This window comes from Dromiciops gliroides, chromosome 4 (genome assembly GCF_019393635.1).
Source record: "Dromiciops gliroides isolate mDroGli1 chromosome 4, mDroGli1.pri, whole genome shotgun sequence".
Classification (NCBI taxonomy): domain Eukaryota; kingdom Metazoa; phylum Chordata; class Mammalia; order Microbiotheria; family Microbiotheriidae; genus Dromiciops; species Dromiciops gliroides.
The window spans coordinates 462,590,893-462,616,066 of NC_057864.1; the positions used below are offsets into that span (position 1 = coordinate 462,590,893).

The window sequence follows — 25,174 nt, forward strand, 5'->3', positions numbered from 1 at the left end:
TATAAGGGTGTGTGTGTTATCACTGACCTCTTAAATCACCTGTTCCCCCCCCCTTCTGCAGGGGCAGGGCAATCAGGCATTGCCCTTGGCACCTCGACCTTTCTCACTAACATCATTAATACACTCTCGCCCTCTGGTGGACATAGTGGGAAACAGCCCAATGGGATCTGGCCCTTCTCCAGTCTTCCTTGCCTCACAGAGGACACAACATAGGCATTCGGGTGCAAGGAGCCTTTAATATACCAGAGGGAAGGTGGCAGGGCCCAGGGCTGCATCGAAACCCCGGGCAGGACATGCAGCATTCACATGCAGAGACAGTGACGCAGGCTGGCAGCCCAGGCGGCCTCCGGTCCATGCAGGGTGGAGCCTGTGCCCACATGGGATGCCCATCACACTCTGTGCCCTAGCCCAGCTTCCTCCACGCTCCCACCATAACACCCTAATAGACTCCTGGCCTAGACTCTGGCCAAGCAGGGTGACTTCACCTGTTCCTCCGACAGCCCCGGGGTTTAGGGACAGCCAGGCTAGAAAGAGGAAGGTCATCTCCTTGCCCCACGGGCAGCTCTCAGGACACACAGGCTGGGAAGAACTCTATGGGTTTTCTAGTACAGGTTCCTGAGCGTCAAGCAGAAGGAACAATAATATGGAGACCTGGACGTGTCTGAGGAAGGGTCAAAGAGTAAGGAGGCCTGGGCAACGGGCAGCACCTAAGACCTGGCAACACCAGAATGTGCCCAGTGATGGCAAATCCCCACCCACCCACTGGGGTGCAGACCCCCCGCGAGAAAGGGTCAGGAGCCCAGCCAGCTCCCCTCTCCTGTGGTCTGTCCCCGGGCAGGCCAAGTCCTGGGGCTCTGGTTTCCCTGCTAACCCGGGGCTGAATTTGGCAAACTCGCTCCCTCGGCCAGCAGGGAACCTTGTCCTTCCGCCCGCTCCCTGCCCCAGGGTCATGTCCAAGCGAGAGGCAACCCTGAGTTACGAGAGGGACAAGCATGTCGGCCCGGAGACCCTTTGACTCCTCTTGGCACAGTACTGGTCAAGGTGAAGCCCCTGGTGAGGAGGGGCAGTCTGAGCCTTCCCATGGCCCCCTGGGCCTGCAAACAACCCGCACCCAACGATAGACTCTGGCAGCTGGAGAGACAAGAGGCCCTTCTGCCATCCTCCTGGGGAGACTGTAGAAAGACGTAGTTTGACAGTGAAGCCAGAAGAGCCGGGGGCCAGCGCTCCCCACCCTGGAGGGCACACTGTCAGGGGACGGCTGGGGAAGGCAGCCTGGTCTGAGGCTGGCAGCCCCTTGGGAGACCTTCGGCAGAGTAACAACCGAAGGCCTCCCTGCCCCAGGCCGCCCTCCTGCTGTGCTCTGGGGAGGGCCACAGGGTGGACAAATGGACGGCCAAGGAACTTCAAGGCACCAGGATTCTGAGGAGCGGCTGGGCCGCTCCCCAAAGACAGACAGTGATCGCAAACATCCTTAGCTTAAACTATGATTGGTGGAGGTGAGGAAAGAGAGTGCACACACGCAGAAAGACACACACGAGAGAGAAATAGAGGAGGTGGAGAGACAGGCAGAGAAGAGGACAGAAGGACAAGGAGAGGCGGAGGATGACAGAGACTGACATGGATGGACTGAGCTCGGCAGCACTCCTGGGGCCCCCAAAATCAGGCACCAGAGTCGGTAAAACTTCCATTGTCCCTGGGTATGAAAACCAACGTTGAAGGGCGAGGTCTCCTCATCCCTGTGTCCCTGTTGCCTTCTGGACCAGAGGAATCTGCAGGGAGGGGAGAAAACAAGGGAGCTTCAGGGAGGTCCCCCCCTTGTGTCAGGGGCCCTCCCACGTGTCCCTTGCACGCCCAGCCTCACCTTGGACAGGTCCACCCCAGTGAGAGCGTGAACGGAAGCTGGCAGCTCCGCGAGCAGGCGAGTCACCTCACTAGTCACCTTGCTGTTGTCGCCACTGAGCACCACGATCTCATCAATTTTGGTCAGTGGCGCAGACACTTTGGCAGCAATCTAGGCCAGGGGGGTGGGGTTAGAACAGAAGAGATGACCCTTAGTTTCTGCGAAGCTTCTAGACACTCCCGTGAGGGGTCTGCTCCCTCCTCTCCCTCCCTTTGAAGCCTGTGTCCCTCCTGGGCTGAGCTGGACACCCAGCTCCCCCGGTCAAGGCTGGCCTGTGACAGCCAAGGGCAATCCTGGTAAAAGGAGCTTCAGGATGGCGAGGGGTGGCGAGTCCAACCACCAGCAAGTGAGGAGCCCTCTGGGACCTGGTTCAGGTTGGTGAACCTGACAGGGTGACCCGGGGTGCTGACTGTCCCTGGACTTTTGCTGCTCCCCCTCAGGACACTCTGAGCTTTCTCCACAGGTGTCCAGAGGTCCTCAGAAATCAGTGTCCTTGGGGCCGTGGTCCCGCAGGCCTCCCCCACCCCTGGCCCTGCATCATTGGCAGCGGCTGGAGCTGGGCTGAGAGGAAGGAGGGGCCCTCTTACCGAGGGCAGGGCATCGAGCACGAGGGCTAACTTGGCGGCGTGGCCGTACAGCTGGTAGGCCTCAGCCTTGAGCTTCATCCGCTCAGCCTCAGCCTTGCCCAGGGCCTCGATCACCATTGCTTCCGCCTCCCCTATCTTCCGAATCTTCTCGGCTTCTGCCTGGGCCAGGAGGACCTTCTTCACCCTGGGCGCAGGGGGAGAAGAGAGAGAGGTCAGAGCCTGGCCTGGCTCTGCGGCCGCCGCACCCCACAGCCCTGGGATCGTCCCCTCTGACTCGCAGCCAAAATTCATCCTTCTTCCCGTTCAGACAGGGGCTGTCTTCCATTTCCTTGTCTCTTCAGTGCTTGGCACACAGTGAGTGCTTGAGAAAACCTCCCTTCCAGATTCCCCACACTGGGGAGGGGAACTCCAGAGCCAGATCTATGTCTCCCCTGGTGGGTTCCCCCCCTCCCTTTACTGAGTGTGGCTCAGATGGGAAGACAGCGGCTCCCAATGGGTCTGGGGACCACCTCTCACAGGGGCTTCGGCCCCGCCCCCAAGCGCTGACACTGCCCCTCGGCTCAGCTATGGGACACGCGCCCTCACTTCTCTCCCTCGGCGATCTGCTGCATGCGGTGGGCCTCGGCCTCCGAGGGCTGCTTAATGGTGGCCACCAGCTCCTTGGTGGTCCGGAGGATCTCTTGCTCCTCCACATCGATCTGCTTCTTTCTCTGCACGACTTCGATCTCCAGCTCCTCCTGCCGGATCTTCTGCTGCTCCTTGGCAGCCTGGAGCTCGTAGGCCAACTGGGCCTGGGCGGTCTGTGAGAGGAGAGGTCGCTGTCCTCCCGTCCCCAGGCCCCCGCGCACCCTCTCCCCTCCTCTTCCCTGCTCTGTCGCCCTCACCTTAATGCTGACTTCCTCGGTGAAAGCTGACTTCTGGAGCTCGAAGGAGCGCTTGGAATCGGCGATGTAAGTGTCTGCCAGGAACTTCATGTCCAGCATCTCTTTCTTGCACTCGGCTTCCTGGGGGGGCAGCAGAAGTCTGGGTGGGCCCCTGGGGCTTGGGGGCATTAATGGGCCACACGGGCACCTTGCTGATGGGGACACTTGTGCTCTGGATCTCAGGGGATGGCAGACCACGGTCTCTCCCCCCAGGGGGCTCCGCGCCTCCTCCCAGGCCAGGACTCCCCCTTACCCTGATGCCCGCGTCTCGCTCCGCCTGGGCCACTCCGATGTCCGCATCCCTCTGGACCTGGGCTGTCTGTGACTTGCCCAGTGAGCTCAGGTAATTCACTTTATCATACACATCCTATGGGAGTTTAAGGAAGGAAAGTCAGCCCTGAGAGGAGAGAGTGGGGGCCCCCCTTGGGCTGGCCAGGAGCTCTAGGGTGAACAAACCTGTCCTCACCCCAGGAGGGCTGTACCTTGATGGTGAAGCTAAGGATCTCGATGCCCATGCGACCCACGTCGGGGGCGGCCACTTCCCTCACCAGCTTGGCAAACTGGTCCCGATCCTGGTAGATCTGCTCCACGGTCAGGGTCCCTGAGTGAGGCAAAGGAGGACACAGCCTGGATCAGACCTTTATTCCACCCAACCACCCCAGGCCTGTGCACTCCGGGCTTGGGGAGCCCATGGACTAGGGCAGGAGGGTTCAGAGAAATCTGGGATTGTGCCCCAGGCTGCTCTGCACCTCACTGCCTGGCCCTGGAGAGGCATTAGAGGGTCCTTAACTGAATTCCTTTAGATCCACCTTCCCCTTAACCGCACTTAAATCAGTATATCCCACCCCCCCAAGAGAAAAAGCTAACTTGGGGTCGAGTCCACTCTCCCTAGGTCTTCTCCACACTTGGGGATCCAGCCCCCTGTCCCTGCCATGGTCCAAGTCTAATTGACCCATTTTACAGATAATGAACATGAAGCTTGATCACTCAGACAAGTGTTGGGTTTTTTTTTTTCTTTTGGTGAGGCAATTGGGGTTAAGTGACTTGCCCAGGGTCACACAGTTAGTAAGTGTTAAGTGTCTGAGGCTGAATTTGAACTCAGGTCCTCCTGACTCCAGGGCCGGTGCTGTATTCACTGTGCCACCTAGCTGCCCCTACTCAGACAAGTGTTAAACAGTTGCATAAACCCAAGCCTCTTGCAATCCTCCCACACCATCTCCTCCCTCCATCCCAATGATTGTTCTGCCAAATTTATTCCCTGTACAAATGAATTTTCTGATTGCTCAAGGTGGTACTGGCAGGGGAGGGGGGGACTCCCTTGGGGGCATCCTCAATTCCCTGGGGCCGCTGGGGTCCAGTGGAATGATCCCTGGATTTACCCTCACAAGGACCCGGCTTCAAATCTCAGCTCTGCTCCTTCCTACCTGCTGGGCAAAAAACTGTTCCAGGCCTCAGTTTTCCCTTGGGCAAAATGAGGCTGTTTAACTAGCTGGGCAGCTCTAGGGCTGATGTCCTGTGATGTTTCTAACATGTTGGAGGTGGGGTGGGAGTTGGGGGTTGGCATTTTCTCTCCAACCTCTTAGATCTTTCAGCTTAAAATACTGGTGTTTCTTATCATCTGGCTGCATCTCCTAGAGGGATGCGTATACAGTAACATTTATCTCAACTAAAGGACTCCCTCCACTCGAACCCCAAACTTTGCACTGGCTTTCCAGACAGGGGTCCAACCCTCAGCTTTGACTGAAGAACTGGACCTTGCGGCCAAGCTAGCCCTGTCCTTCCCTGCTACAGGGGGACAGACACATCTCTGTGGAGGTGGGAGATGGGGAACGGCAGCCAGATCAGGTGAAAACGTCTTAGGCTTTGAGGGGGCTCTGGCTTCACTGAGCATCAGTGGCAAAAGAGGGTGAACAAGGGGCAGCTAGGTGGCGCAGTGGATAAAGCACCGGCCCTGGATTCAGGAGGACCTGAGTTCAAATCCGGCCTCAGACACTTAACACTTACTAGCTGTGTGACCCTGGGCAAGTCACTTAACCCCAATTGCCTCACCAAAAAAAAAAAAAAGAGGGTGAAGAGAAGCCCATGGACCTCTTTGGCTGCCCTGAAAAGTATGGAGCCCAGAGCACGGGGGCGACTGACCCCTGACCTCCTCTGCTGAAGTCAGACAGAGCAGGCAGCCTGGGACAAGCCGACATGTGTTCAGGCGAGGGGAGGACAGTGAGGACACGATCTCAGGCCCTTGGGCGGCCTGAGATGGAAGGGAATGTGGATACCTGGTACAGAGGAAACCCCTAGGGGAACATCAGAGAGGCCTTTAGGTACGTGAAGGCCTGTCACAGAGAAGAGGGATTAGCTTCTGCTTGATGGCTAGGACAGAACTGGAGGAGGGATGTGTGGGAGTTACAGATTGGGCTAGAGGCATGCAAGAATTCCCTGATACTTTGTGGTTATTCAGCAGTGTCCGGCTCTTTGTGACCCCACAGACCATTGTACACCAATGCTGCCTGTGGCAAAGGTACCGGACTGCTTTGCCATCTCCTTCTCCAGCTCATCTGACAGATGAGGAAACTGAGGTAAACAGGGTGAAGTGATTTGCCCAGAGTCATATGGCTACTAAGTGTTCTGAACTCAGGTCTTCCTGCTGCTAGGCCCTGCACTTTATCTGCTAGGCCACTTAGCTGCTTCCTAACATTCAGAACTGACTAAAAATGGAAATGGGCTCTCAGCAGCTAGTGGGTCTCCCTACCCTACTTTGTAGGGTCTTCAGAGAGGAGGCCAGATTATCATTGGTCAAGGACTTGGCAGAAGGGGACTCCTGTTCAGGTACAGGTTAGATCAGACGGTCCCCAACATCCAGCCCAGCTGGTTAATATTGGGGTTTGGAGCTAAGGAGGGAAGGGGAACAGGGGGGCAGGGTGGGGAAAAGGAGGAGGGTTGGGGTCCTGGGCAGGAGCTGCCCCCTACCTAAGATGGACCGCAGGTGGCCCTCTAGGGTCTGCAGGACCACATTTTTGATGTCATGCACATTTTTCCCCAGGAACTGCTCACAGGCCACAGCTAACAGCTCATTCTCAGTCATGATTTTCACCTGCAGAGAAGGAAGAAGCCAGGAGTAGACAATTAGCTGGAGCAAAGGGTTTAAAAAAAAGGCTGGGGCAGGCATCAGCCTTCTGCTCCCCTTCCCCTGGGCTGGGGGCCTGAGAGGGACGGCTCTGCCACCCCTCGACACCCCTGCCCCTGTGTGGCCAGGCTTGGGGGTGGATGCTCAGCCCTCACAGCCTGCTTCTATTCCTTCTATTCCCACCTGCCCCAGACCACACTCCACAATGATGGGGACGTTTGTCCCAGGGTTCTGGTGGCCAAGGGGGCAGAGCACCTTCTAACTTTCAGTGAGAAAGTGTCACGCCCCTGTCTGCCGATGGTCTTAGCTGAAGCCCCAGAGCCCCACTGCCTTGGGAGAATGCAGGTCTGGGGGCTGATCCCAGCTCACCTGCATCTCTGCACTCACAGGTCCTGCCTGTGGGCCCTGCTCCATCCCCCCCTAGACCTGACCCCCACATCAGTACTGTGGCTCTCTGGCTTCCCCCACAAGGTGACTTTCTGGCCACTAAGGAGAGACACTGATGCCCAGAGAGGCAAAGACAGGGAAAGAGTGAGACCAACTATCCCATTAGATCAGGGAGAGAGAGTAAGAGAGAGAGAGAGCATGTGTCTGTGTCTCTGTCTCCCTCCCTCTCCTCTCTCCCTCTCTCCCTCTCTCCCTCCCTCCTCCTTGTTGATTATTCTCTCAGGTTCTCAATCAAGTCCCCTCCAACTCCCCATGAATCCAGGCCCTTTCTCAGAGCCCAGGAGGGACATGGAGTCGTGGGCAGTCTGAACCAGCATCCTCCAACACCTACAAAGACCTGGTGGTTAGAACAGCAGAGGCCCCTGGGCAGGGGATGGCTGATGTGGCCAACCTGAGGAGAGAAGGTGTCTGTGATTGGTTCTGTCTAGGGGTGGAGATGGCAAAGCAGGAGAGGTTAAAACCAGGCCTTGGAGAGTGACTGGGGCAAGTAGCCCCCACAGGGAGAGGGCAGTGGTGGGGAGAACGACCCCAGCTGCCCAGCCCCAGAGCGGCTGCCTCCTGTCCTGTCCCCTCCCCCCAGCCTCAGAGGCTACACCCAGAGTTACTATACCTGGGCGACACCCGTCACAGTTAAAGCTACCCCCTCGGCCGTCTCTACGTCCTCGCAACGGGGCTGCAACGTCATTATCTCTAGTGAAATCCTGTCGAGAAATGTAAAACACCTGTATGTGTCGGAGAGCGAGCTCCGAGGCTGTTCAGCTGGGCAGAGGTCACAGGGTGGGCTGGGCCGAGTCTCTGAGAAGATCTCGGGGCCAAGGTGGAATGCAGAACGGGTTTCAGCAAAGAGAATGGAAGCAGGCTGGATCCTTGGCCTGTTCCCCGTAAGTATATGAACTGCTCCCCAACTCTTATTCAGCCCAAATGGAAGATGACGGGAAAGAACAGCTGAACTAGGGACGGTCTAAAGCATGGGAAAAGCTTGCTAAATGTTGGCGGGGTGGGAGGGCAGGCTTAGAGGGCACCTGTGCCAGGGTCAAGTTAATCGAAAGGAAATGGAATTAAGTGTTCAGGTCTCTACGGGTTGTGGTGGCTCTTGGGCTAGGGAAGCAAGGCAGGCAGGGCCCAGGCAGTTGGGCTATTCCCCAAAGGGAGATTTACAGGGGACAGTTGGTAATGTGGAGGTGAAGTCTCTGAAGAGGAGGGAGGGGGACAGGGATTCCTGGGCTTCAACTGGGGCACCTAGAACTTGGCGTTCCTGCCTCAGGTCACATGGGAAGGAGTGGGGCTGGCCCCTTTGCAAAGATGCTTACTAAAGAAGTGATCAGAAGAAAACAGCAACTTGCAGGGGACAAACACTGATTGTCTTTAAAGACAAAGAAAGAGTCCTGGGGTCAAATGCTCCTGGTGCTACCCCCGGGGCTGAAGAGAAACAGACCTTGGGAGTGACACAGGAGGGAGAATTAGGTGTTGGGCTGAGCCACCACTGCAGAAAGGGGATGGAGATCTCTCCTGCTCTGCACCTCAAAGTCCCCAGGTCACCCACTTAGCAGGACTCCTCTCCCTGTGGCCGGGCTGTTATTGTTCCGCAGATTAAAGTTGGAAGAGTCACCTGGACCAAAGCTTCTTAAACTGGGGGATGTGAAAAATTGGGCAGTAAATGTCTGATTTGAACCCCTGAGTTATATCCCCATATAACCGGGGTTGCCCAAACATTTCTCGGGCAAAATGGGCTCAAGAGTGGAAAACGTTCAAGAAGCCCTGCTCCAGACCAAGTGATCCTCAGGTGTTGGCTCAGTTCCTCTCACTGCGTCTTTGCCCAGGCTGGGCCTCATGCTTGGAGGCTCCTCCTTCCTCAAACACCGACCTTCCTTCCAGGCCTTGCTTAGGTACCTCTGTCTCCCTCAAGCCTTTCCTGAGTCCCTCCAAGGGTTGGTGCTTTCACTTTGGGGACTCCCTGCACACGGGGCGTTTTGCTCCAGAAGGTAAGCTCTCAGAGGGAACATTCTGCTTTTGCCTTTGGATCGCTAGCCCCTAGCACAGTGCCTGACACACACGTGGTCAAGGAATTCTTGTCACATTGTGTCACTGTGCTCTTTGCCTCCAACTCTGCATTTATTCAGGGTGGATGTGTCAGCTAAACCTCCAGCCCAGAATCCTATTCCTAGACTATTTTGTGTGTGTGTGTGGGGGGAATGTAACTAAGGGTTGCCTCCCTCTGACACCCCCCCCCAACATGAATGACACACCAGGAGATGTCACCAAGCCCTGGAGAATCTGGATGGAAAGACCCCTCCCACCTTGGGAGTCTGGCATCTTGGCTCCAGCCCCTGCTCAAATTCTCTTGGCTCTGATTGTGGGCTTCACTGAGGGCACAGGGACGAAGGGAGGAAGGGCGTGCCTGACCTCCAACTGTCCCTAAGGTTGGCACATGCCCACAAAGTAAGCTCCATCTTCTCTGCCAGGCTCCCTGCTGGTCTCTGGGCCCCTGAACCAGAAGTGGGGGCTGGGGACTGCTCCCTATCTTACTCTAAGGGCTTCCACTGCTGGCTGAGAGGTGATGCTGGCAGGTCAGGGACATACAAAGGCCCAGTGAGGGCCCAGATATCACTGGCATTGATGGTTTTACACTGAGGAAGAGTCTGGGGGGTTGGGAGAGATTAAGAGTTGAGTCTGACTGAAGCCAGGCTCTTGCTGGAGAGGGGGGTCTTTGGGGACGTCTGTCATCTTCTTCCAGTCACTACTCCTCGAATCGGAATTTTCTCCAATAGGGAGAGTGCTCTGAGGCGTCCAGCCCGGGGACCAGAACTGACGGAGCATCTACTCTGTATATACTGGGCACTGTGCTAGGCACTGAGACCAAGAAAGGCAAAAATGGTCCCTGCCCTTGAGAAGCTCACAGTCTAACAGGGGAGGGAGGATGATGTAATAATGACCAGGAATGTACAAAACAGCTACAGAGTCAAGGGGCAGCTAGGTGGCGCAGTGGATAGAGCACCAGCCCTGGAGTCAGGAGGACCTGAGTTCAAATCTGGCCTCAGACACTTAACACTTACTAGCTGTGTGACCCTGGGCTTAACCCCAATTGCCTCACCAAAAAAAACAAAAAAAACAAAAAAAACCCAGCTACAGAGTCCATGGAAGGCAATCTGAGAAGTCTCCTGCAAGAGAATCGGAATGCAATACTGAAGGCAACCCAGAAAACTAAGAGGTGAAGGACATTCAGGCATCTGGCTCAGCCCAGGCAAAGGCATGGAGACTGGAGATGGAAGGTTTGGTTCAAGGAATTCTAAGGAGGCCGGTACAGCTGTATCACAGAAAATGCAGAGCAGAGTCTGCGGTAAAAAGACCAGAAAGGCAGGAAGGGGCCCAGTTATTAAGGGGATTAAAACTGAGAAATTCATAGAAAAACTGACCCTAGAGGTCACAGGGAGCCAGTGGAGCTCAAGGAACAGTGGAGGGATGTCGTCAGACCTACTCTTTAGAATGATCACCCAGGCGGCTTAGAGTGAGTAGACGTCAGATAGGGACACGAGAGAGAGCTAGCTGAAGGACAATGCTGCAGGTGAGAGGCACAGAAGGCCTGAGAGGATACATGCCCAGGAGATGCTGTGAAGTCTGGCACTGGACTGCCTGGATGGAGGAAGTGGGAGTGAAGAGGGGCAGACGACCAGGAAGCTGCAAGACCAATATAACAAGGGAGAGGGTGGGGAGTAAGGAGCTCTGTTTTGGTTGTGAGGAGTTGGAAATGCTTATGGTGGGGCAGCCAGGCAGCACAGCGGAGAAAACACTGGCTCTGGTGTCAGGAGGACCTGAGTTCCAATCAGACCTCAGACACTTATGAGCTGTGTGACCCCGGGCAAGTCACTTAACCCTGATTGCCTCAGAGAGAGACAGGGAGAGAGGAAGAGAGACAGGGAGAGGGAGAGAAGGAGAAGGAGGAGGGGGAGGGGCAGGCCGGCCTACAAAAGCAGTAGGCCATGGAGAACTGGTATTCAGGAGAGAGACTAGGGCTTGACACACAGATCTGGGAATCATCTGAACAGAGATGATCGTTGACCTCACAGGTCTGGCAGAAGAGGTCATCAAGGGAGAGGGGATTGGGCAAAAGTATGAGATGACCTGGGAGGGAGCCTGGTGTGGGGGGTGAACCCCTCCGTGCAGATGGACGAGGATGCAGTGAAGGAATGGTGAGACAAGGAAGAGAAGAACCAGAGGAGAGCAAGGCCGTGAGACCCTAGGGCAGAGGAGCAGGTGATCAACGGTGCTGGGCGCTACAGAGGTCAAGAGGGACAAGGGCCGAGCCAAGGCTGGTAGATCTCTCATTAGAGTGGAAATGTGTTTGGTGTGACCACATACTTCTCTGTATCAAACTGCTGCCTGCCTTTTCTTTGTTTTTGTTTTTTTTGTTTTTTTGTGGGGCAATGGGGGTTAAGTGACTTGCCCGGGGTCACACAGCTAGTAAGTGTCAAGTGTCTGAGGCTGGATTTGAACTCAGGTCCTCCTGAATTCAGGGCCGGTGCTCTATCCACTGCGCCACCTAGCCGCCCCGCTGCCTGCCTTTTCAAGGAGGGGGAGGGAGGGAGGAAATTTGGAACTGAAAATTTAGAAAAAACAAAGAGTAAAAACTGTTTTTATATGTAGCTGAGAAAAAAATAGAAAGCATTCAATAAATCTAACAAAATCACCACATTACTATATAATTACTATATTAACAAATACTATGCAATAATGTATTGTTACATAATTAATATAGATTTTTGGTTTACTTAGAATTTTATTTTCCCCCAATTACATGTAAAAAACAATTTTAACGTATATTTTTAAAACTTGTGTTCCAAATTCTCTTTCTTCCTCCCTCCCTCCAGGAAGGCAAGCAGTTCGATATAATTTATGTAATGAATATCACAACAAATGATTAAATGAAAGAAAAACAGTAAATGAATTAAATAAAATAATATATTAACAGTAAATAATAGAATATAGTAATGTCAATAGTATACCAATATCATGAATGTAATCTTTTTTTTGGGGGGGGGGCAATGAGGGTTAAGTGACTTGCCCAGGGTCACACAGCTAGTAAGTGTTCAAGTGTCTGAGGCTGGATTTGAACTCAGGTACTCCTGACTCCAGGGCCAGTGTTCTATTCACTGTGACACCTAGCAGCCCCCCATGAATATAATAATTAATGCAACTGATAATTAATTAAAATAAAAACACCAACGAAAACAAAACAATAAAAACCAATCTATAATTGGGCAGTCATGGGCCACTTTGGAGAGGATGGTTTTGTCTGAACAATGAGGCCAGAGCCCAGATTGCAGGAAGCGAGGGAGAGAAGAGGAAGTAGATCCAGCTTTCTCAATGAGTTTAGCTGAGAAGGGAGAAGTAAAGAGTCAAAGATGGGGGGGCTGGCCATGTCTGTAGGCAGCAGCAGGGAAAGAAACAGCAGACAGACACGCTGAGATTAAAGATGAGGGGGATGGATAGAGCATCGGCCTATCCATCTGGAGTCAGGAGGACCTGAGTTCAAATCTGGCCTCAGACACTTAACACTAGCTGTGTGACCCTGGGCAAGTCACTTAACCCCAATTGCCTCACAAAAAAAAGAAAAAAAAAGAAAGAAAGATGAGGGGGAGAGGAGCAACTAGTTGGCGCAGTGGATAAAAGCACTGGCCCTGGATTCAAGAGCACCTGAGTTCAAATCCCACCTCAGACACTTGACGTTTACTAGCTGTGTGACCCTGAGCAAGTCACTTAACCCTCATTGCCCCGCCAAAAAAAAAAAAAACAACCAAAAACTGAGGGGGAGAGAAAGCAGACAGCAGGAGGAGACAGCGTGCTTGGGAAGAAGGCTTCCAGATGGGAGGGATTCCACATGATGCTCCTTCCCACTAAAGAACACCCCCAGACCTCCGTGAAGTCAGAGGCAACAGGAAGGTCTGAGATCAGATGCTGAGGCAGGGGAGGCGCAGCTGGGCCCAGGGGTGGGGGTCAGATGACCTGTCTTCCAGGTCTCTTGCAGACTGTCTTAACTGTTTTCAATTATTATTAATAATAACAGTATGGGGGCAGCTAGGTGGCGCAGTGGATAAAGCACTGGCCTTGGATTCAGGAGGACCTGAGTTCAAATCCAGCCTCAGACACTTGACACTTAACTAGCTGTATGACCCTGGGCAAGTCACTTAACCCTCATTGCCCTCAAAAAAACAAAACAAACAAAAAATAATAACAGTATGGAGGTTCTGTCCTGTTTTGGCAACAATACAGAAAGTAGGACATCTGACTCCATGTTATGTCACCAGAAGATTCCTATCTCCGTTTCCACAACAGATAATTAATAAACTCAGCCAGGAAGAGCAATCCTGCTATGAAGGGGTCCTGCCAGATTCACATGGGTTTGAAAAGCAAAATAATCCTAATGATAACCAGAATACCTCTTCTCTAAAGAGTGCCTACACCTCCTCTCATCTGTGCTCCCAGAATTCTGATAAGGCAGGGAAAGGGAGTTATTCTCTCCATTTTACGCATGGGAAGACTGAGACCCATTCAGCAGAAGTAACTTGTCCAAGGTCACACAATGAATTAGTGAAGGCGCCAAGGCTCCCCAAGTCCCTGGCCAGGGTTTTGCTCCCTTAGGCTTTGCTTTGGAAAAGCTGTCTCAAAGGGTGCTTTCCCTGAAAGAAAGGAAGGGTGAGGAGAAGGTACTTCGGCCCTATCCAGAAGAGGCTGCAGTGAGCTGGCCTGGAGCTGTCGGTGGGGCTGGGGGACTATCACAAGGAGGATGGGGGTCATTTGGCCCCTTCCTGTGCCCGGGGTGGCTCTTCTAGGTGGGCACCATTTCTACTGTGCCCCGGATTCCAGGCAGGGCCCCTCTCTCATCTGCACAGGCTTTAATCTCTCCTCTTCACACAGATGGGCCGTTTGAGGGAATGTGGCAGGTGCAAAGGGGGCTGGGGCGCAGTGTAGGAATAAGAGGCCCAGGTGGCATGCTGTCAGGAGAGAGACTCCCAGGGAGGCTTGGGGTGGACGGCAGCTGCATTCACTGCTCCCCTCCCCCCTCCCCCACCCCTGCTTCTTGAGGTCCATCAGAAAGCCCCATTTTGGGGGTTGGGACAGAGTGCTCAGCATCCCTTGCTCTCTTCCTGACACAGCCCCCATCGGGGAAGGGCATCCATAGCGTTGTGGTTTAGCTTGGGGGTGGAGAGGGTGTGACACAGACAGCTCAGCTAAAGCCACCCACACAACCACAGCTGGGGGGCAGCGGGGAACTGCACATTGAGAGGGTCCCACCGGGAAGATCTGGTTCTCTAGATGCTGTCTGCTGAGCCCCATGGGGGCGAAAAGAAAAATTAAGACACAGATGGAGGGAGCAGGCGGGTTATTACCTGTGCAACCCCTGTTACGAATAGCGGAACCCCCTCCGACGTCTCAATATTCTCACAGCGACACAGGATGGTCATAACCTCCAGAGTTAGTCTGAGTGCAGCCGGGGAGCGGGGGGTGGGGGGAGGGGAAAGAGGAGGGGGGAAGGAGGAGAGGGAGGAGGAGGGGGAGGGGACACAGCAAATACACACAGTGGTTACCAGACAGCCTCTGATACTCAATGCCCAGGGTGGGGCTGGGTACCCCGAATCTCACTGACCCTCTCTTCCCCCTACCCCAGATGGCTGCAAGTTCAGTTATCCGCATGTGGGGGTGGTTTTACTGAGATCCAGCATCCATTTCCATGGTGCTGGTTCAGCCGCTCCCCCCCCCACCCCCAGATGACTCTGAGAAAGGAGGTTCTAGGGGCAGGGAGGGGGCTTGGGAGAGCTGACTTAGCAGCTGGTGACAAACAGGTACCTAAATGGCCGATTGGCATAGCTCTGCAGCACACTGGCTGAAGCTTGCCTGCCACAGGCTGAGGAATGTCACCTTCCTCCCTTCCCTTATCATGGAGTGTGTGTGGGGGGATCCACCGGGAATCTGTTTGGCAGCACATATGCCATCTTTTTTTCTTTTTAAGCCTTTTTTTTTTTTTTGGTGGGGCAATGAGGATTAAGTGACTTGCCCAGGGTCACACAGCTACTAAGTGTCAAGGGTCTGAGGCCAAATTTGAACTCAGGTCCTCCTGAATCTAGGGCTGGTGCTTTATCCACTGCACCACCTAGCTGCCCTTGCATATTTCTTTAAAATTTAAAATCTGATGTTTTTTAAAAAAAAAAAAACACTCCAATTTTCTGGAAATTATGCCCAGAGGGCTAGTTGGCTGCCTGGCCTATTCCCAGAGCAGCTTCTGGGCTGCCCATTTGTATGCTCAGGGGACAAAAGTCTCCTCTGAACACTGGCAAAACAGAGTGAGGAGGCTCCATTGCTTCTGAGAATGGCATCAGGCCCACCCCCTCTGAGCAGGGACATGCCCAGGATTGCATTGCTGGGCAGGAGGCACATGGTGGCCCATGCCACTGTTTCCTCCTGGTAACAGGCTCTGGGAAGTGATTGCATCCATGTTCCTCTTGTGAAAGCCCCCAGGGGCAGAGAGGGGGAGGAGAGAGGCAGAAAGAGTCATGAAGAACAAATGGGGGGCAGCTAGGTGAAGCAGTGGATAAAGCACTGGCCCTGGATTCAGGAGAACCTGAGTTCAAATCCAGCCTCTGACACTTGACCCTGGGCAAGTCACTTAACCCTCATTGCCCCGCCAACAAGGGAAAAAAAAAAGAACAAACAGGGACCGTTCTTAGTGGGGAGCAGGCCTGGCTGCCAGGGGAGGCTGGGATGAGGGGCAGCAGCCAGCCTGCCTGAGAGAAGGCTGAGCTGCCAACAGAGAAGCAAACTGCTATCCCAGGAAGGGTTCCCCCCTTGCACCATGGGAGGCTGGTGGCTTTCCTCCTGGCACGGGGTGGACAGGCAGGACCAGGGGCTCCCTAGCCTGAGACTGGCAGGATGTGCCACTCCCCGGGGTCCTAGGTGACAATGATGCTGGTGTGGCTCACCTCTCCCTCCTCCTCAGGTGTCCCTCCCTCCCTGCCTTCACGCTTGTGTGTGGGCTGCAGAAATGCCCCCTGGAGGCTCTAGGTGGGTTGTCTTTCTTGTTGCAGTGCACACCACTAGCTTCCTCTCTCTGGAGGCTGATGCAGTGAAGGATGGCTCACAGAGCTAGCTCTGCGCTGGGCACCAGGAAGGAGAGTGTGAGGGAGAGGAGGAGGAGGAGGAAGGGAAGGAAGGAGAGGGAAATGCTGCAGCTCAGATGCCAGAGGCGGAGGGAGAGCCGTGGATCAGAGAGAGGCACCTTCCATCATGCAGGGCAGGGAGGGGAGATGAGGAGGTGAGATGAGAGCAAGTTCTGGCCTGGGGGCACAGAGCCAGCGGCTCAGGTAGGGTACTGAAGGAGGCCCGGAGTGGGGAAGGGGGCAGGTGCCTGGACCGGGACAAGTCCTGCCCAATGTCTGTTCGCACAAGGGGGTCAGAAGTCCCTGACTAGAAGTCACCCGGCTGGGGTTTAAGCTCAAACACCCCTCGAGTCTGCTTGGGGAAGAGGAAGGCAGGATGTGGGTCGGTGCCCAAGCCATGACCCTCCGTGAGAGTCACAACGGGAGGGAATAGGGCACTTAAAGTGAACGCTGTCACCTTGTCAGGCCGAGGGACAGGATAGGGCTGAAAACCAGAGGCACAGACTGAAATGCAGAACTTATCTTCCTCCTGCTCCCTGGGACTCAGTGGGCATCAGAGAGGGAGGGGAGCCTGGCATGGGAGAAAGGGCACCGGGCCAAGACTCTAGTCTTGGTTCTGAGAGTAACTTCCTGTGGGACCTTGGCAAATCATGTTTCCTCTCTGGGCCTCTTGAAGGGGGCAAGTTGTGGGGTGCCTGCCAACTCTGACGCTCCCTGGGAGGGACACCTCTGGGTGGGGCCTTCCCTATTTCCCTGGAGTGCCAAGTCTCTGCAGCAGACCCCAAGACTCAATTCTGACATCTCTGTCTGGACCAGAAGGAATTCCTGCCACTCACATGCCAGGAAGCTCCCTGGGACCCCAAGACCCACGAAGAAAGGCTTATTATGGAGTGGAGAGGCAAGGAGAAGAGACGAGGAAAACGGGGCATTAATAGAAAGTCAGAGCTTGTGAGAGTCAGTGACCTCCCCCTGGGCCCCCACGCCTCAAGCACCAGCTCCTAATTCTGGCTGTGTTCTTTTACTGAAGGGGGAATTATCTCTCCTCGGGGGTTCTAATTTCAATTCCTCTTTCTTCAACATATTTCCCACAATCACCCAGATTTTCAGGTTAAGATATTTCCTGAAGGACTCTGGGAACTGACTGTTTCTAAAAACAGAGGAAGTGTTGGGGGTTGGGGGTGGCAGTGGCAGCTGTTCTCCCTACTGTCTGGTCTCTATCTGGAGGGGAAGGGTAACCTTATGCCCACCTCATGCCCTCCACCCTGAATTGCCTTATCTCTGGGTCTGAGCATACTTCTGATCAGGCCCAAGCAGACTTCACATCCCACATGTTCCATGAAGTCTCAGTCTGTTCAAAAAAAGAGCCCCGAGTGCTAACCTTCCCTATCCGCACTTGACCTAATCTTCCCACAAGCCCCAGACCTTCCTCCTCCTCAGCCCAGACCACCCAGATCTCCCTTCCTACGTACAACACTTGACTGCAGCCTGGAAACAATGTCAACATTTCATCTTCTCTGTTTATCCTCGCCCTGGATCTCTACTCTTCCTGTCCACATGTAGGTCCCTGGTGTGCCAGAGCACACCCAGCCTGGACAGGCATGTAATTAAGGCTATGTGATAGAGAAAGCAAGGATGTTCCCAATCCATGGCACCTGAATTCTATGGAATGCCATCGATGCTGAGCCCCAAGGAAGGAAATGTAATGTCCAGGCAACTTGGGTCCCGCAGGGCAGCTCTAATCCCTGAGGCACTTACCTCTGTGTGTCTGAGACGAACCACCAGGCCCAGGCCCAGCCTCCAAACACATATTTCTTAGCGTCTGGACTGAAGCAGCCCCCTGCAAAGCAAGCAAAGCAAGGCCCTGTTAATTTGGTGCTGTAAGGGCCGGCACCTGAGGTCCCCTCTGCTTCAGTGTTGAGGTACTTTCAATAACACTCCAGACACTGGGTCACCCAGTCTTGGCTTGGGGCCGCCCAGGGGGCCCATTCTGCCCACAGAGTTTTATTTGTTGGGAAGACCTTCCTTACATAACTCTTGTTCCCTGAGTGTCTAGTTCTCCCTGTAGCCTCTGTGCAGTCTCCCCTGCTCTGCTTCCAATCTATTCCTTTATCCCTTCATTTGGGGAGAGATGCTGGCTCTGGGCTCCCAAGACATCCTCTGGACCCTCTCTCCACCATTAACATGTTTATCAAGCACTTGACCTGTGTGGAGCACTTGGATGCAAACATCTGTTAGACTGGGCCAGGGATCCCATCGCTGGGCATACTGGGGGGAAATCAAAGAGAGGGGTCCAGGAAAGTCAAACAGCTGCTGCCAAGTACAAAGTAAGAACCGGCTACAAAGTGGGGAGAGAGCGAGCAACTGGGGGAACAACCGGGAAAATGGTGATGTCTGAATGTGACAGAACACCATGATGTGAGCTTTAGACACATGAAATAAAACCGGGAGACATGCCTAAACAAAGCTGGTGACAAGATCCAGGAAGGCAAAGCTCAAAGGCAAGGGAAATTGGATAATCCTATTGACCCCTCTGATCCGGGAGAACTGATGAAACAAATGCATTTCCTTCCTCTTGAGGGGGAAGTGGGACAATCCGGGTGGGGAACTTGGCAGGGGCTGGTTTTGCCTCTGAGTCTGAGTCTACAGGGGTGGAGTTAGGGCAACAATACAACTCAGAAATAGGGAGGGCATGACTGATCTCATTTATTGTTTTTGTTTTTTTCCTTTGCAGGGCAATGAGGGTTAAGTGACTTGCCCAGGGTCACACAGCTAGTAAGTGTCAAGTTTCTGAGGCTGAACTTGAACTCAGGTCCTCCTGAATCCAAGGCCAGTGCTCTATCCATTGCACCACCTAGCTGCCCCTTGATCTCATTTACAGACAAGGAAACTGAGGAGGCAGGAGCTTTGGAGTCCCCATCCCGGTCGGTGACCTTGGACAACTCTTTAGCTTCCGGCCACTTTCCTTGTCTGCACAGAGAGGGTGTTAGACCAGATGGACCCATGGCTCCCTTCCGGCTCTCAGTGTATGAGGGACTATTCACATGCGCTAGTCTGCCCAAGGTAGCTGGGGGCAGGCAAGTATCTTGCATCAGAGAACATCATACTGGTTTTGAAATCTGAGTCTTCTTCAGGACAAAGTGAAATCAGAGGAGGGTCCACAAATCTCTTCCCATCTTGGGGCCAAAGTGAGTGTCACTCATGAGCCAGCTGCCACAGGGCAGGGGAAAGAGCACTGGGTTTAAAGTCAAACACAGGAGCTGAGTTCAAATCCAGATGACTTCCTGTTCTACAGAGCCTGTAAGACTTAACTTCTCTGGGAATGATTTCTTTTCATCTATAAAATGAGGGGGTTGGGCTATTCATCCAATAAGCACTTATTAAGTGCCTACTGTGTGCTAGGCAGAGACTGCGAGGTGGCTCGGTGGATAGGGTGCTGGGCCTGGAATCAAGAAGACCCAAGTTCAAATTTGACCTCAGCTGTGTGACCCTGGCCAAGTCACCTGACCTCTGTTTGCCTTAATCCACTGGAGAAGGAAATGGCAAACCATTCTGGTATCTTTGCCAAGAAAATCCCATGGGCAGTATGGGCATGCCCGAACAACAGTGTGTTGGGCACTGGGGGATAAAGAGCCCCACCTCCACCCAGATGGGCAAGATTCCTTTTTGGCTCTTAAATCTCTGACCCCAACAGCTAGCAAGCAGTTGCTTAGTCCCGGGGGCAGAGCCAGGGTACAAGGACTGCATGAGGGTGGGGCAGAATGCAGCCCTGCTACCCCTTGGGTTGGATCTGCTCATTAGAGAGAGGCCAGGCCAAAGTCCTTGGCTGGGCTCCAGACCACCGGCAGCAACAGAAACAACAGGAAGCATGTGCTCTGGAATGGCCCTCCCCCCTCTTCCTTCCAGGCTGGAGCAATCCAGCTCCTGCCCCCTAACCCTGGCCCTTCCCAGGCTCTACTCCCATGCTCCCCTCGCCCCCCCCCCCGCCCTTTGAGAACAAGGGGTCTGGTGAGAAGGGGAAGCCAAGGTGAGAAGTGACTGGGTCACACAGGCCCTCGCAGAGGATCCCTCTGCATTATACCATCGCCTTCTCTGCCTTCACTCTGGCTTCCTCCACTAAGGTGCCAGGTCCCCTTTGCCCACTTGGCCTCTGAATGGTCCACCACCCTCTCCCTGTTCCTGGCCGAGGTGAGGTTCTCGGGGTATCCATCTCCCTACACATTCAGAGCTGGGCCAAAAGATGGGCCAGCCCCTCCCCTTCCAACGGACTCTTGGGAAGGGCCTGGAAATTGCCTAACAGGAAGAAGCTGACTGGGGCTTTCCAACGGCCTGGGGACCAGGAGCTAGAAACTGAAAAGGTTTGTTTGGGTGATCTTGGGAGGGTAGGAGAGGACATGGTGAAACCAAGATTTAATCCTTTTTTTTGTGTGTAAGACAATTGGGGTTAAGTGACTTGCCCAGGGTCACACAGCTAGTAAGCTCTGAGGTTGGATTTGAACTCAGGTCCTCCTAACTCCAGGGCAGGTGCTCTATCCATTGTGCCATCTAGTTGTCCCATAAGATTTAATCCTCAATCCCAAATTCTCATGGTAGAGGGAGTGCCAGACTTAGAACCACAAGGAACCTAGGTTCAAATCTCACCTAAGACCTCATGGTCTTGATCATGGGCAAGTCACTTAACTTCTCAAAGTCTGGGGGCAATAATACCTGTAAGTCACCACCTCACAAGGCAGTGTGCCGCTCACATTACACAATGGACAAAAAGTGCTTTGTAAAACTGAAAGCACTATACACACATCAGTTTTATGGTAAGGCATTCCAATGGGCTCAGCAAAAAGTCAGTCAGTCAAGAGGAATTTGTCGCTGAGGAGCAGGGAGAGAAGTTGGCTGTGGATCTGGCCACACTTACTTCCAGAGGCCCAGAAGGGCAGGAGATGGTAACAGAATCACCTCTGGGGAAGGCCTTAAATGGCTGATCATTGTTTTTTTCTTGACCCCATGAAGTCACAGAGGGGGAGGGCATGTGGGATCTCCCCCAAGGCAGAGACCCGAGTTATGAGCCTACTCTATTTCCCTGCAAGGTTCTGCTAGAAGATGAACCTCCGTCTCAGCTTGAAGCACCAGAGGCCCAAGGCCTCTGGGGCTGGGTGCCAAGGTCTTCACTTTTTATCTTCTCTGGGCCTCGGTTTCCTAGTCTGTGATTCAAAGGGGCTGGGTTCTGTATCTCGATTTAGAGATATGCAAGAAGAGTGAGTTCAGATGTTTTGACTTAGTGATTCCCCTTGAAGACACTCACCAAGCAGGTCAAAGATGGAAACAACACTGATGTAGCACCGTGTTTTAGGATATGAAAGACCTAGAAAGGAAGTGAGTATCCACCAAAAGCGTTTGTGTGAAATGAGTGAAAAGAACAAACTACCCCCTGGTGGTTTATCAATAGAATGGAATATTATTGTGCAATAAGAAATGAGGAATTTTTTTTTAAATTAAGGAATTGGGGCAGCTACGTAGTACAGTGGATAAAGCACTGGTCCTGGATTCAGGAGGACCTGAGTTCAAATCCAGAATTCAGACACTTGTCACTTACTAGCTGTGTGACCCTAGGCAAGTCACTTAACCCTCATTGCCCCACCGAAAAGAAAAAATAAATAAAAATTAAAAGTAAGGAATTCAGAGGAACACTGGAAGATGGATACTAAATGACCACAACAAAGCAAATCCCAAGACTTGGGTTCACCTTCAAAGGAATCCTTGAGGTTTCAAGGGGAGCAGGGAAGAAAAGGCTCCAAGCCCAGGACTTGGGGTTGGGATACTCCCAGCCAAAGAAAAATCAGGAACATTTCCAAAGGACAGGTAAGACACATACCTCCCCAAAGTGGTGGCAAGGTGGGAGCCAACCCGACCCAAGGCAAGTGTCTCAGGCAGTTAAGAGATAGGGGAATTTTCTACTTAGTTAGTTTCCCTTTTTTACCAAGGAAGCTTTGATTAGGAGAGAGTGAAAAACAAAAGGCATCAATAAAACTCACAGGTTAAAAATGAAGGGAGTAGACTTTTCCATATATTTAGGCTCTAATCTGGGACCCCCCCCCACCTCTGCCCCAGGCATATATTATATGCTTAGGGAGGTCAGGAGGAGCAAAGCCAAGAATGTCTCTCTGGATCCATCCCGGAGACCCAGGCCTGTTTCCTCATCTATAACCCGGATGTGTGTGAATTACAGACTTGTTCTCCCGAGACTAGGGCATCTTGGAATAAATCCCTCACTCCTTCTGGTTGTTCTAAGCCCCTACTAACAACATTGCTACTTCCTTGATGCCAGGGCTGAATTATGGAGACCGGCCAACTCCACCTTCTGGTGTCTGCCTTTCTGTAGGCCCAGGAAGTACCCACCCTTCCATCCTCCTAGCCCTCGTCTCCTTGTTTCAGAGGCCCTATTTCTCCTGGGTCGGGCCCTCATTGCTCAGGAGAGATGGATGGGGAAGACACCGTGTTATAGAGGAAGAAAAGAGAGAGCTCTTTAGGTGGTTCTTGGCCTTGGCAAAATACGGCAGAAAGGGAAAGGGGGGGCAGCTAGGTGGCACAGTGGATAGAGCACCAGCCCTGGAGTCAGGAGGACCTGAGTTCAAATATGACCTCAGACACTTAACACTTACTAGCTGTGTGACCCTGGGCAAGTCACTTAACCCCAATTGCCTCACCAAAAAAAAGAAAAAAAAGAAAGGAAGGAAGAAAGGGAAAGGGAGTTGGGAGAACTTTATCTCCGCAGGGAAAGAGACCCAGGGAAGACAGGGCTTCCTGCCCCAGTGGAAAGAGGTGGCTTTTGGAGTCAGTCTCACTTTTGACACACAGGGTGTGACCTTGGGCAAGTCACTCAGGTTTAGCCTCTAAAACAATGGGGTTGGACTAAAGTCCCAGATTCCTTTCTTCCTAGAGGTGGGGTATTTCTTTCCCCCTGGACCTGTGGGTAGGGCTCTGATCATTCTGCCAATACCCTTCAGCACAGTAGTGTAAAGGGCAGGGACTCCCTTGGTAAGGGAGAAAGCCTTCGATTTTGAGATCGATGCTGGGCCCCAAGCCATAGCCCAACACCTTGGTGGCTCCAAAGCCCATGGGTTTAAAAACCCCAAATACAATATTACATTTCTCAGAAATAGGCCCAGGTCCCAGACTTGGCTCAGCAATGTCTGCCAGACAACTCCCCCTCCCGCCAAGCCGGTGTGGGATGGTGATACTTTGCCTCCTCAACTGAAAGGTGAGGGAGATGACCGGAGCCAGACCCACAGGGCCTTTGGGAAAGGAGCAAGAAACCTTACAGCCAGGTACTGCTGCCCACTGCCACCCCATAAACCTCAGCCTCGCCACCTGCTCAGACCCACCTACAGGGAGCATTTGCAATTAGGAACAACCACCACTCAAAGCCAATTCCCCAGTCTTTGGGCGTTCTTTCCCCTAGGGTAGGATGGTGCCTACCCGCCCAGACTTGCAAGTCAGGAGTTTCTACCTCCAGCTCTCTTTTTGTCTTTACAGAAAAGTAACGGAAAGTCCGTAGCCCTCTATCCCATAGAGGTGGGGAGGAGGAAGGGGAGAGGGGAAGGGGATTCCCATAATTAGGAGGGAGGTGTCTGGCCGAAGGGGAAGGCTCCTCCCCCAGTTTCCCAAAGCCCTTTGCTACAAGTTGCTAAACCTCAGATGATGGAAACCTGCCAGGACTGTTGAACATCCTAAAACCGCTTGTCTCTATTACCAGGGAAAGCCTTCAGGGGGACACGGATGTCCGTGATTTTTGGCTAGCCCTGGTTCCCTGAGTGGGGGTCACCAGAAACGTCAGAGGGGAGGAGCAGGCACTGCCCAAAGTGGGGGTGGAGTGATGAACACTAACCACTGCAGTGAAGGAAGGAGAGAAGGGGAGGGGGGCAGTCTCTACTCTCCCACCCCCCAGATGTCTAAGAATGGCCCAGAAAGAAAGGGGGGAGGGTTGTGAGTGCGTAGCATGTGGGGCAAAATAGGAGGCAGGGGCAGGGTAGTCTTAAGGGAGAAGAGCTGAGACCCGGCATCCTAGTCCTTTGCATGCTCTGTCTACCAGAGAAGCAAGCCTGGGGTAGGGACACATCAGCAGTGCCACACCCTGGGGGTGGGGGGAGCCTGTTCTCCTCTCCTGGGGAACCCCTTCCCCTGGCACTGTACCTGAACCCAAGCAACTGAGCTGCTCATTCCCCTGGCACCACCCATGGGCCCTCCTATACCTGAATCCCTGTCTCAATGCTGGTCTATTCTCCCGTGGCAGTGCCCCTGGGCTGCTTGCCGCCCCTTCCTCTGACACGACCCTACCCAGCAGCCTCCCCCATCCCCATCCCTGTTGCTACCCATCACCACCTACACCTGTGTCTCCTGGGCTGACGCTGGCCGCCCCTTCTTCTCTGATAGTGCCCCAGGGCTATTGCCCCTTCTTCTAGCGCGACCCTCCCTGGCACCCCCGCCTCCCGCCCATTCCCCGTGCTGCCTCTTCCTCCAGCGCGACCCTCCCTGGCACCCCCTCCTCGTCCCCAACCTCCCGCCATCCCTGGTGCAGCCCTTTCCTCCAGCGCGACCCTCCTTGGCATCCCCTCTCCCCCATCCCCCGTGCCGCCCCTTCCCCCCAGCACGATCCTCGCTAGCACCCCCTCCTCATCACCGCCTCCCGCCCATCCCCGGGGCTGCCCATGTTCTCCTACACCTGTGTCCCTGCCCCCGACGCCGGCCCCTTCCTCCAGCACGACCCTCCCTTACAAAGCCCCCCCCCCCCTCACCTGACACCACCAGCGCCTCGTTGGGTCCCACGGTGTAGCAGTTGCCCATGGCTGCTGCGGCGAGGACCCCGGGACGGCCGCACCGCCGCACTCGCGCCTCTGCCGGGCGGGGTGGGGCCAGGCGGGAGGAAGGGAGGGAACGGGGCGGGGGAGGGGGGGGGGGCCGGGTCTGCGAGCCCAGCGGAGCGCGCTTGTGCACTGGGGGCGCTAGGCCCCGCCCCCACCGGAAGTCTGGCTCTGCCGCCATGTTGAGTGTGGCGGCAT

The 25,174-nt window shown here is 54.0% G+C and overlaps 1 protein-coding gene across 5 annotated transcripts; it reads right to left on the reverse strand.

Annotated features, from left to right (window-relative positions):
* Positions 1-1,717: 1,717 nt before the first annotated feature.
* On the reverse strand, positions 1,718-25,040 carry FLOT2 (flotillin 2). Of its 5 annotated transcripts, XM_044002176.1 has the most exons (12): positions 24,911-24,927; positions 17,883-17,964; positions 15,951-16,124; positions 14,364-14,454; positions 6,375-6,498; positions 3,893-4,011; positions 3,664-3,777; positions 3,372-3,491; positions 3,073-3,287; positions 2,488-2,671; positions 1,862-2,011; positions 1,718-1,769 (listed from the first exon to the last, which is right to left on the reverse strand). In XM_044002176.1, exons 4-12 carry the CDS (start codon positions 14,436-14,438, stop codon positions 1,731-1,733), a joined length of 1,140 nt encoding a protein of 379 aa, XP_043858111.1. In that variant the 5' UTR covers positions 14,439-14,454; positions 15,951-16,124; positions 17,883-17,964; positions 24,911-24,927; the 3' UTR covers positions 1,718-1,730. The 5 variants fall into 5 exon arrangements, with proteins under 5 accessions (XP_043858111.1, XP_043858109.1, XP_043858108.1 ...); XM_044002174.1 differs by lacking the exons at positions 14,364-14,454; positions 15,951-16,124 and adding an exon at positions 7,589-7,679 and having other exon boundaries at positions 24,911-25,040; XM_044002173.1 differs by lacking the exon at positions 15,951-16,124 and having other exon boundaries at positions 24,911-24,990.
* Between the last annotated feature and the right edge of the window lie 134 nt (positions 25,041-25,174).

Coding starts and splice junctions, on each gene's coding strand:
- FLOT2 (XM_044002174.1), bottom strand. CDS start 24,959: ATGGGCAACTGCTACACCGTGGGACCCAACGAGGCGCTGGTGGTGTCA. Junction 3,492..3,663: donor AGCGAGACGCGGGCATCAGG/GTAAGGGGGAGT, acceptor CTGCCCCCCCAG/GAAGCCGAGTGCAAGAAAGA. Junction 1,770..1,861: donor CTGGGGTGGACCTGTCCAAG/GTGAGGCTGGGC, acceptor CCCTCCCTGCAG/ATTCCTCTGGTCCAGAAGGC.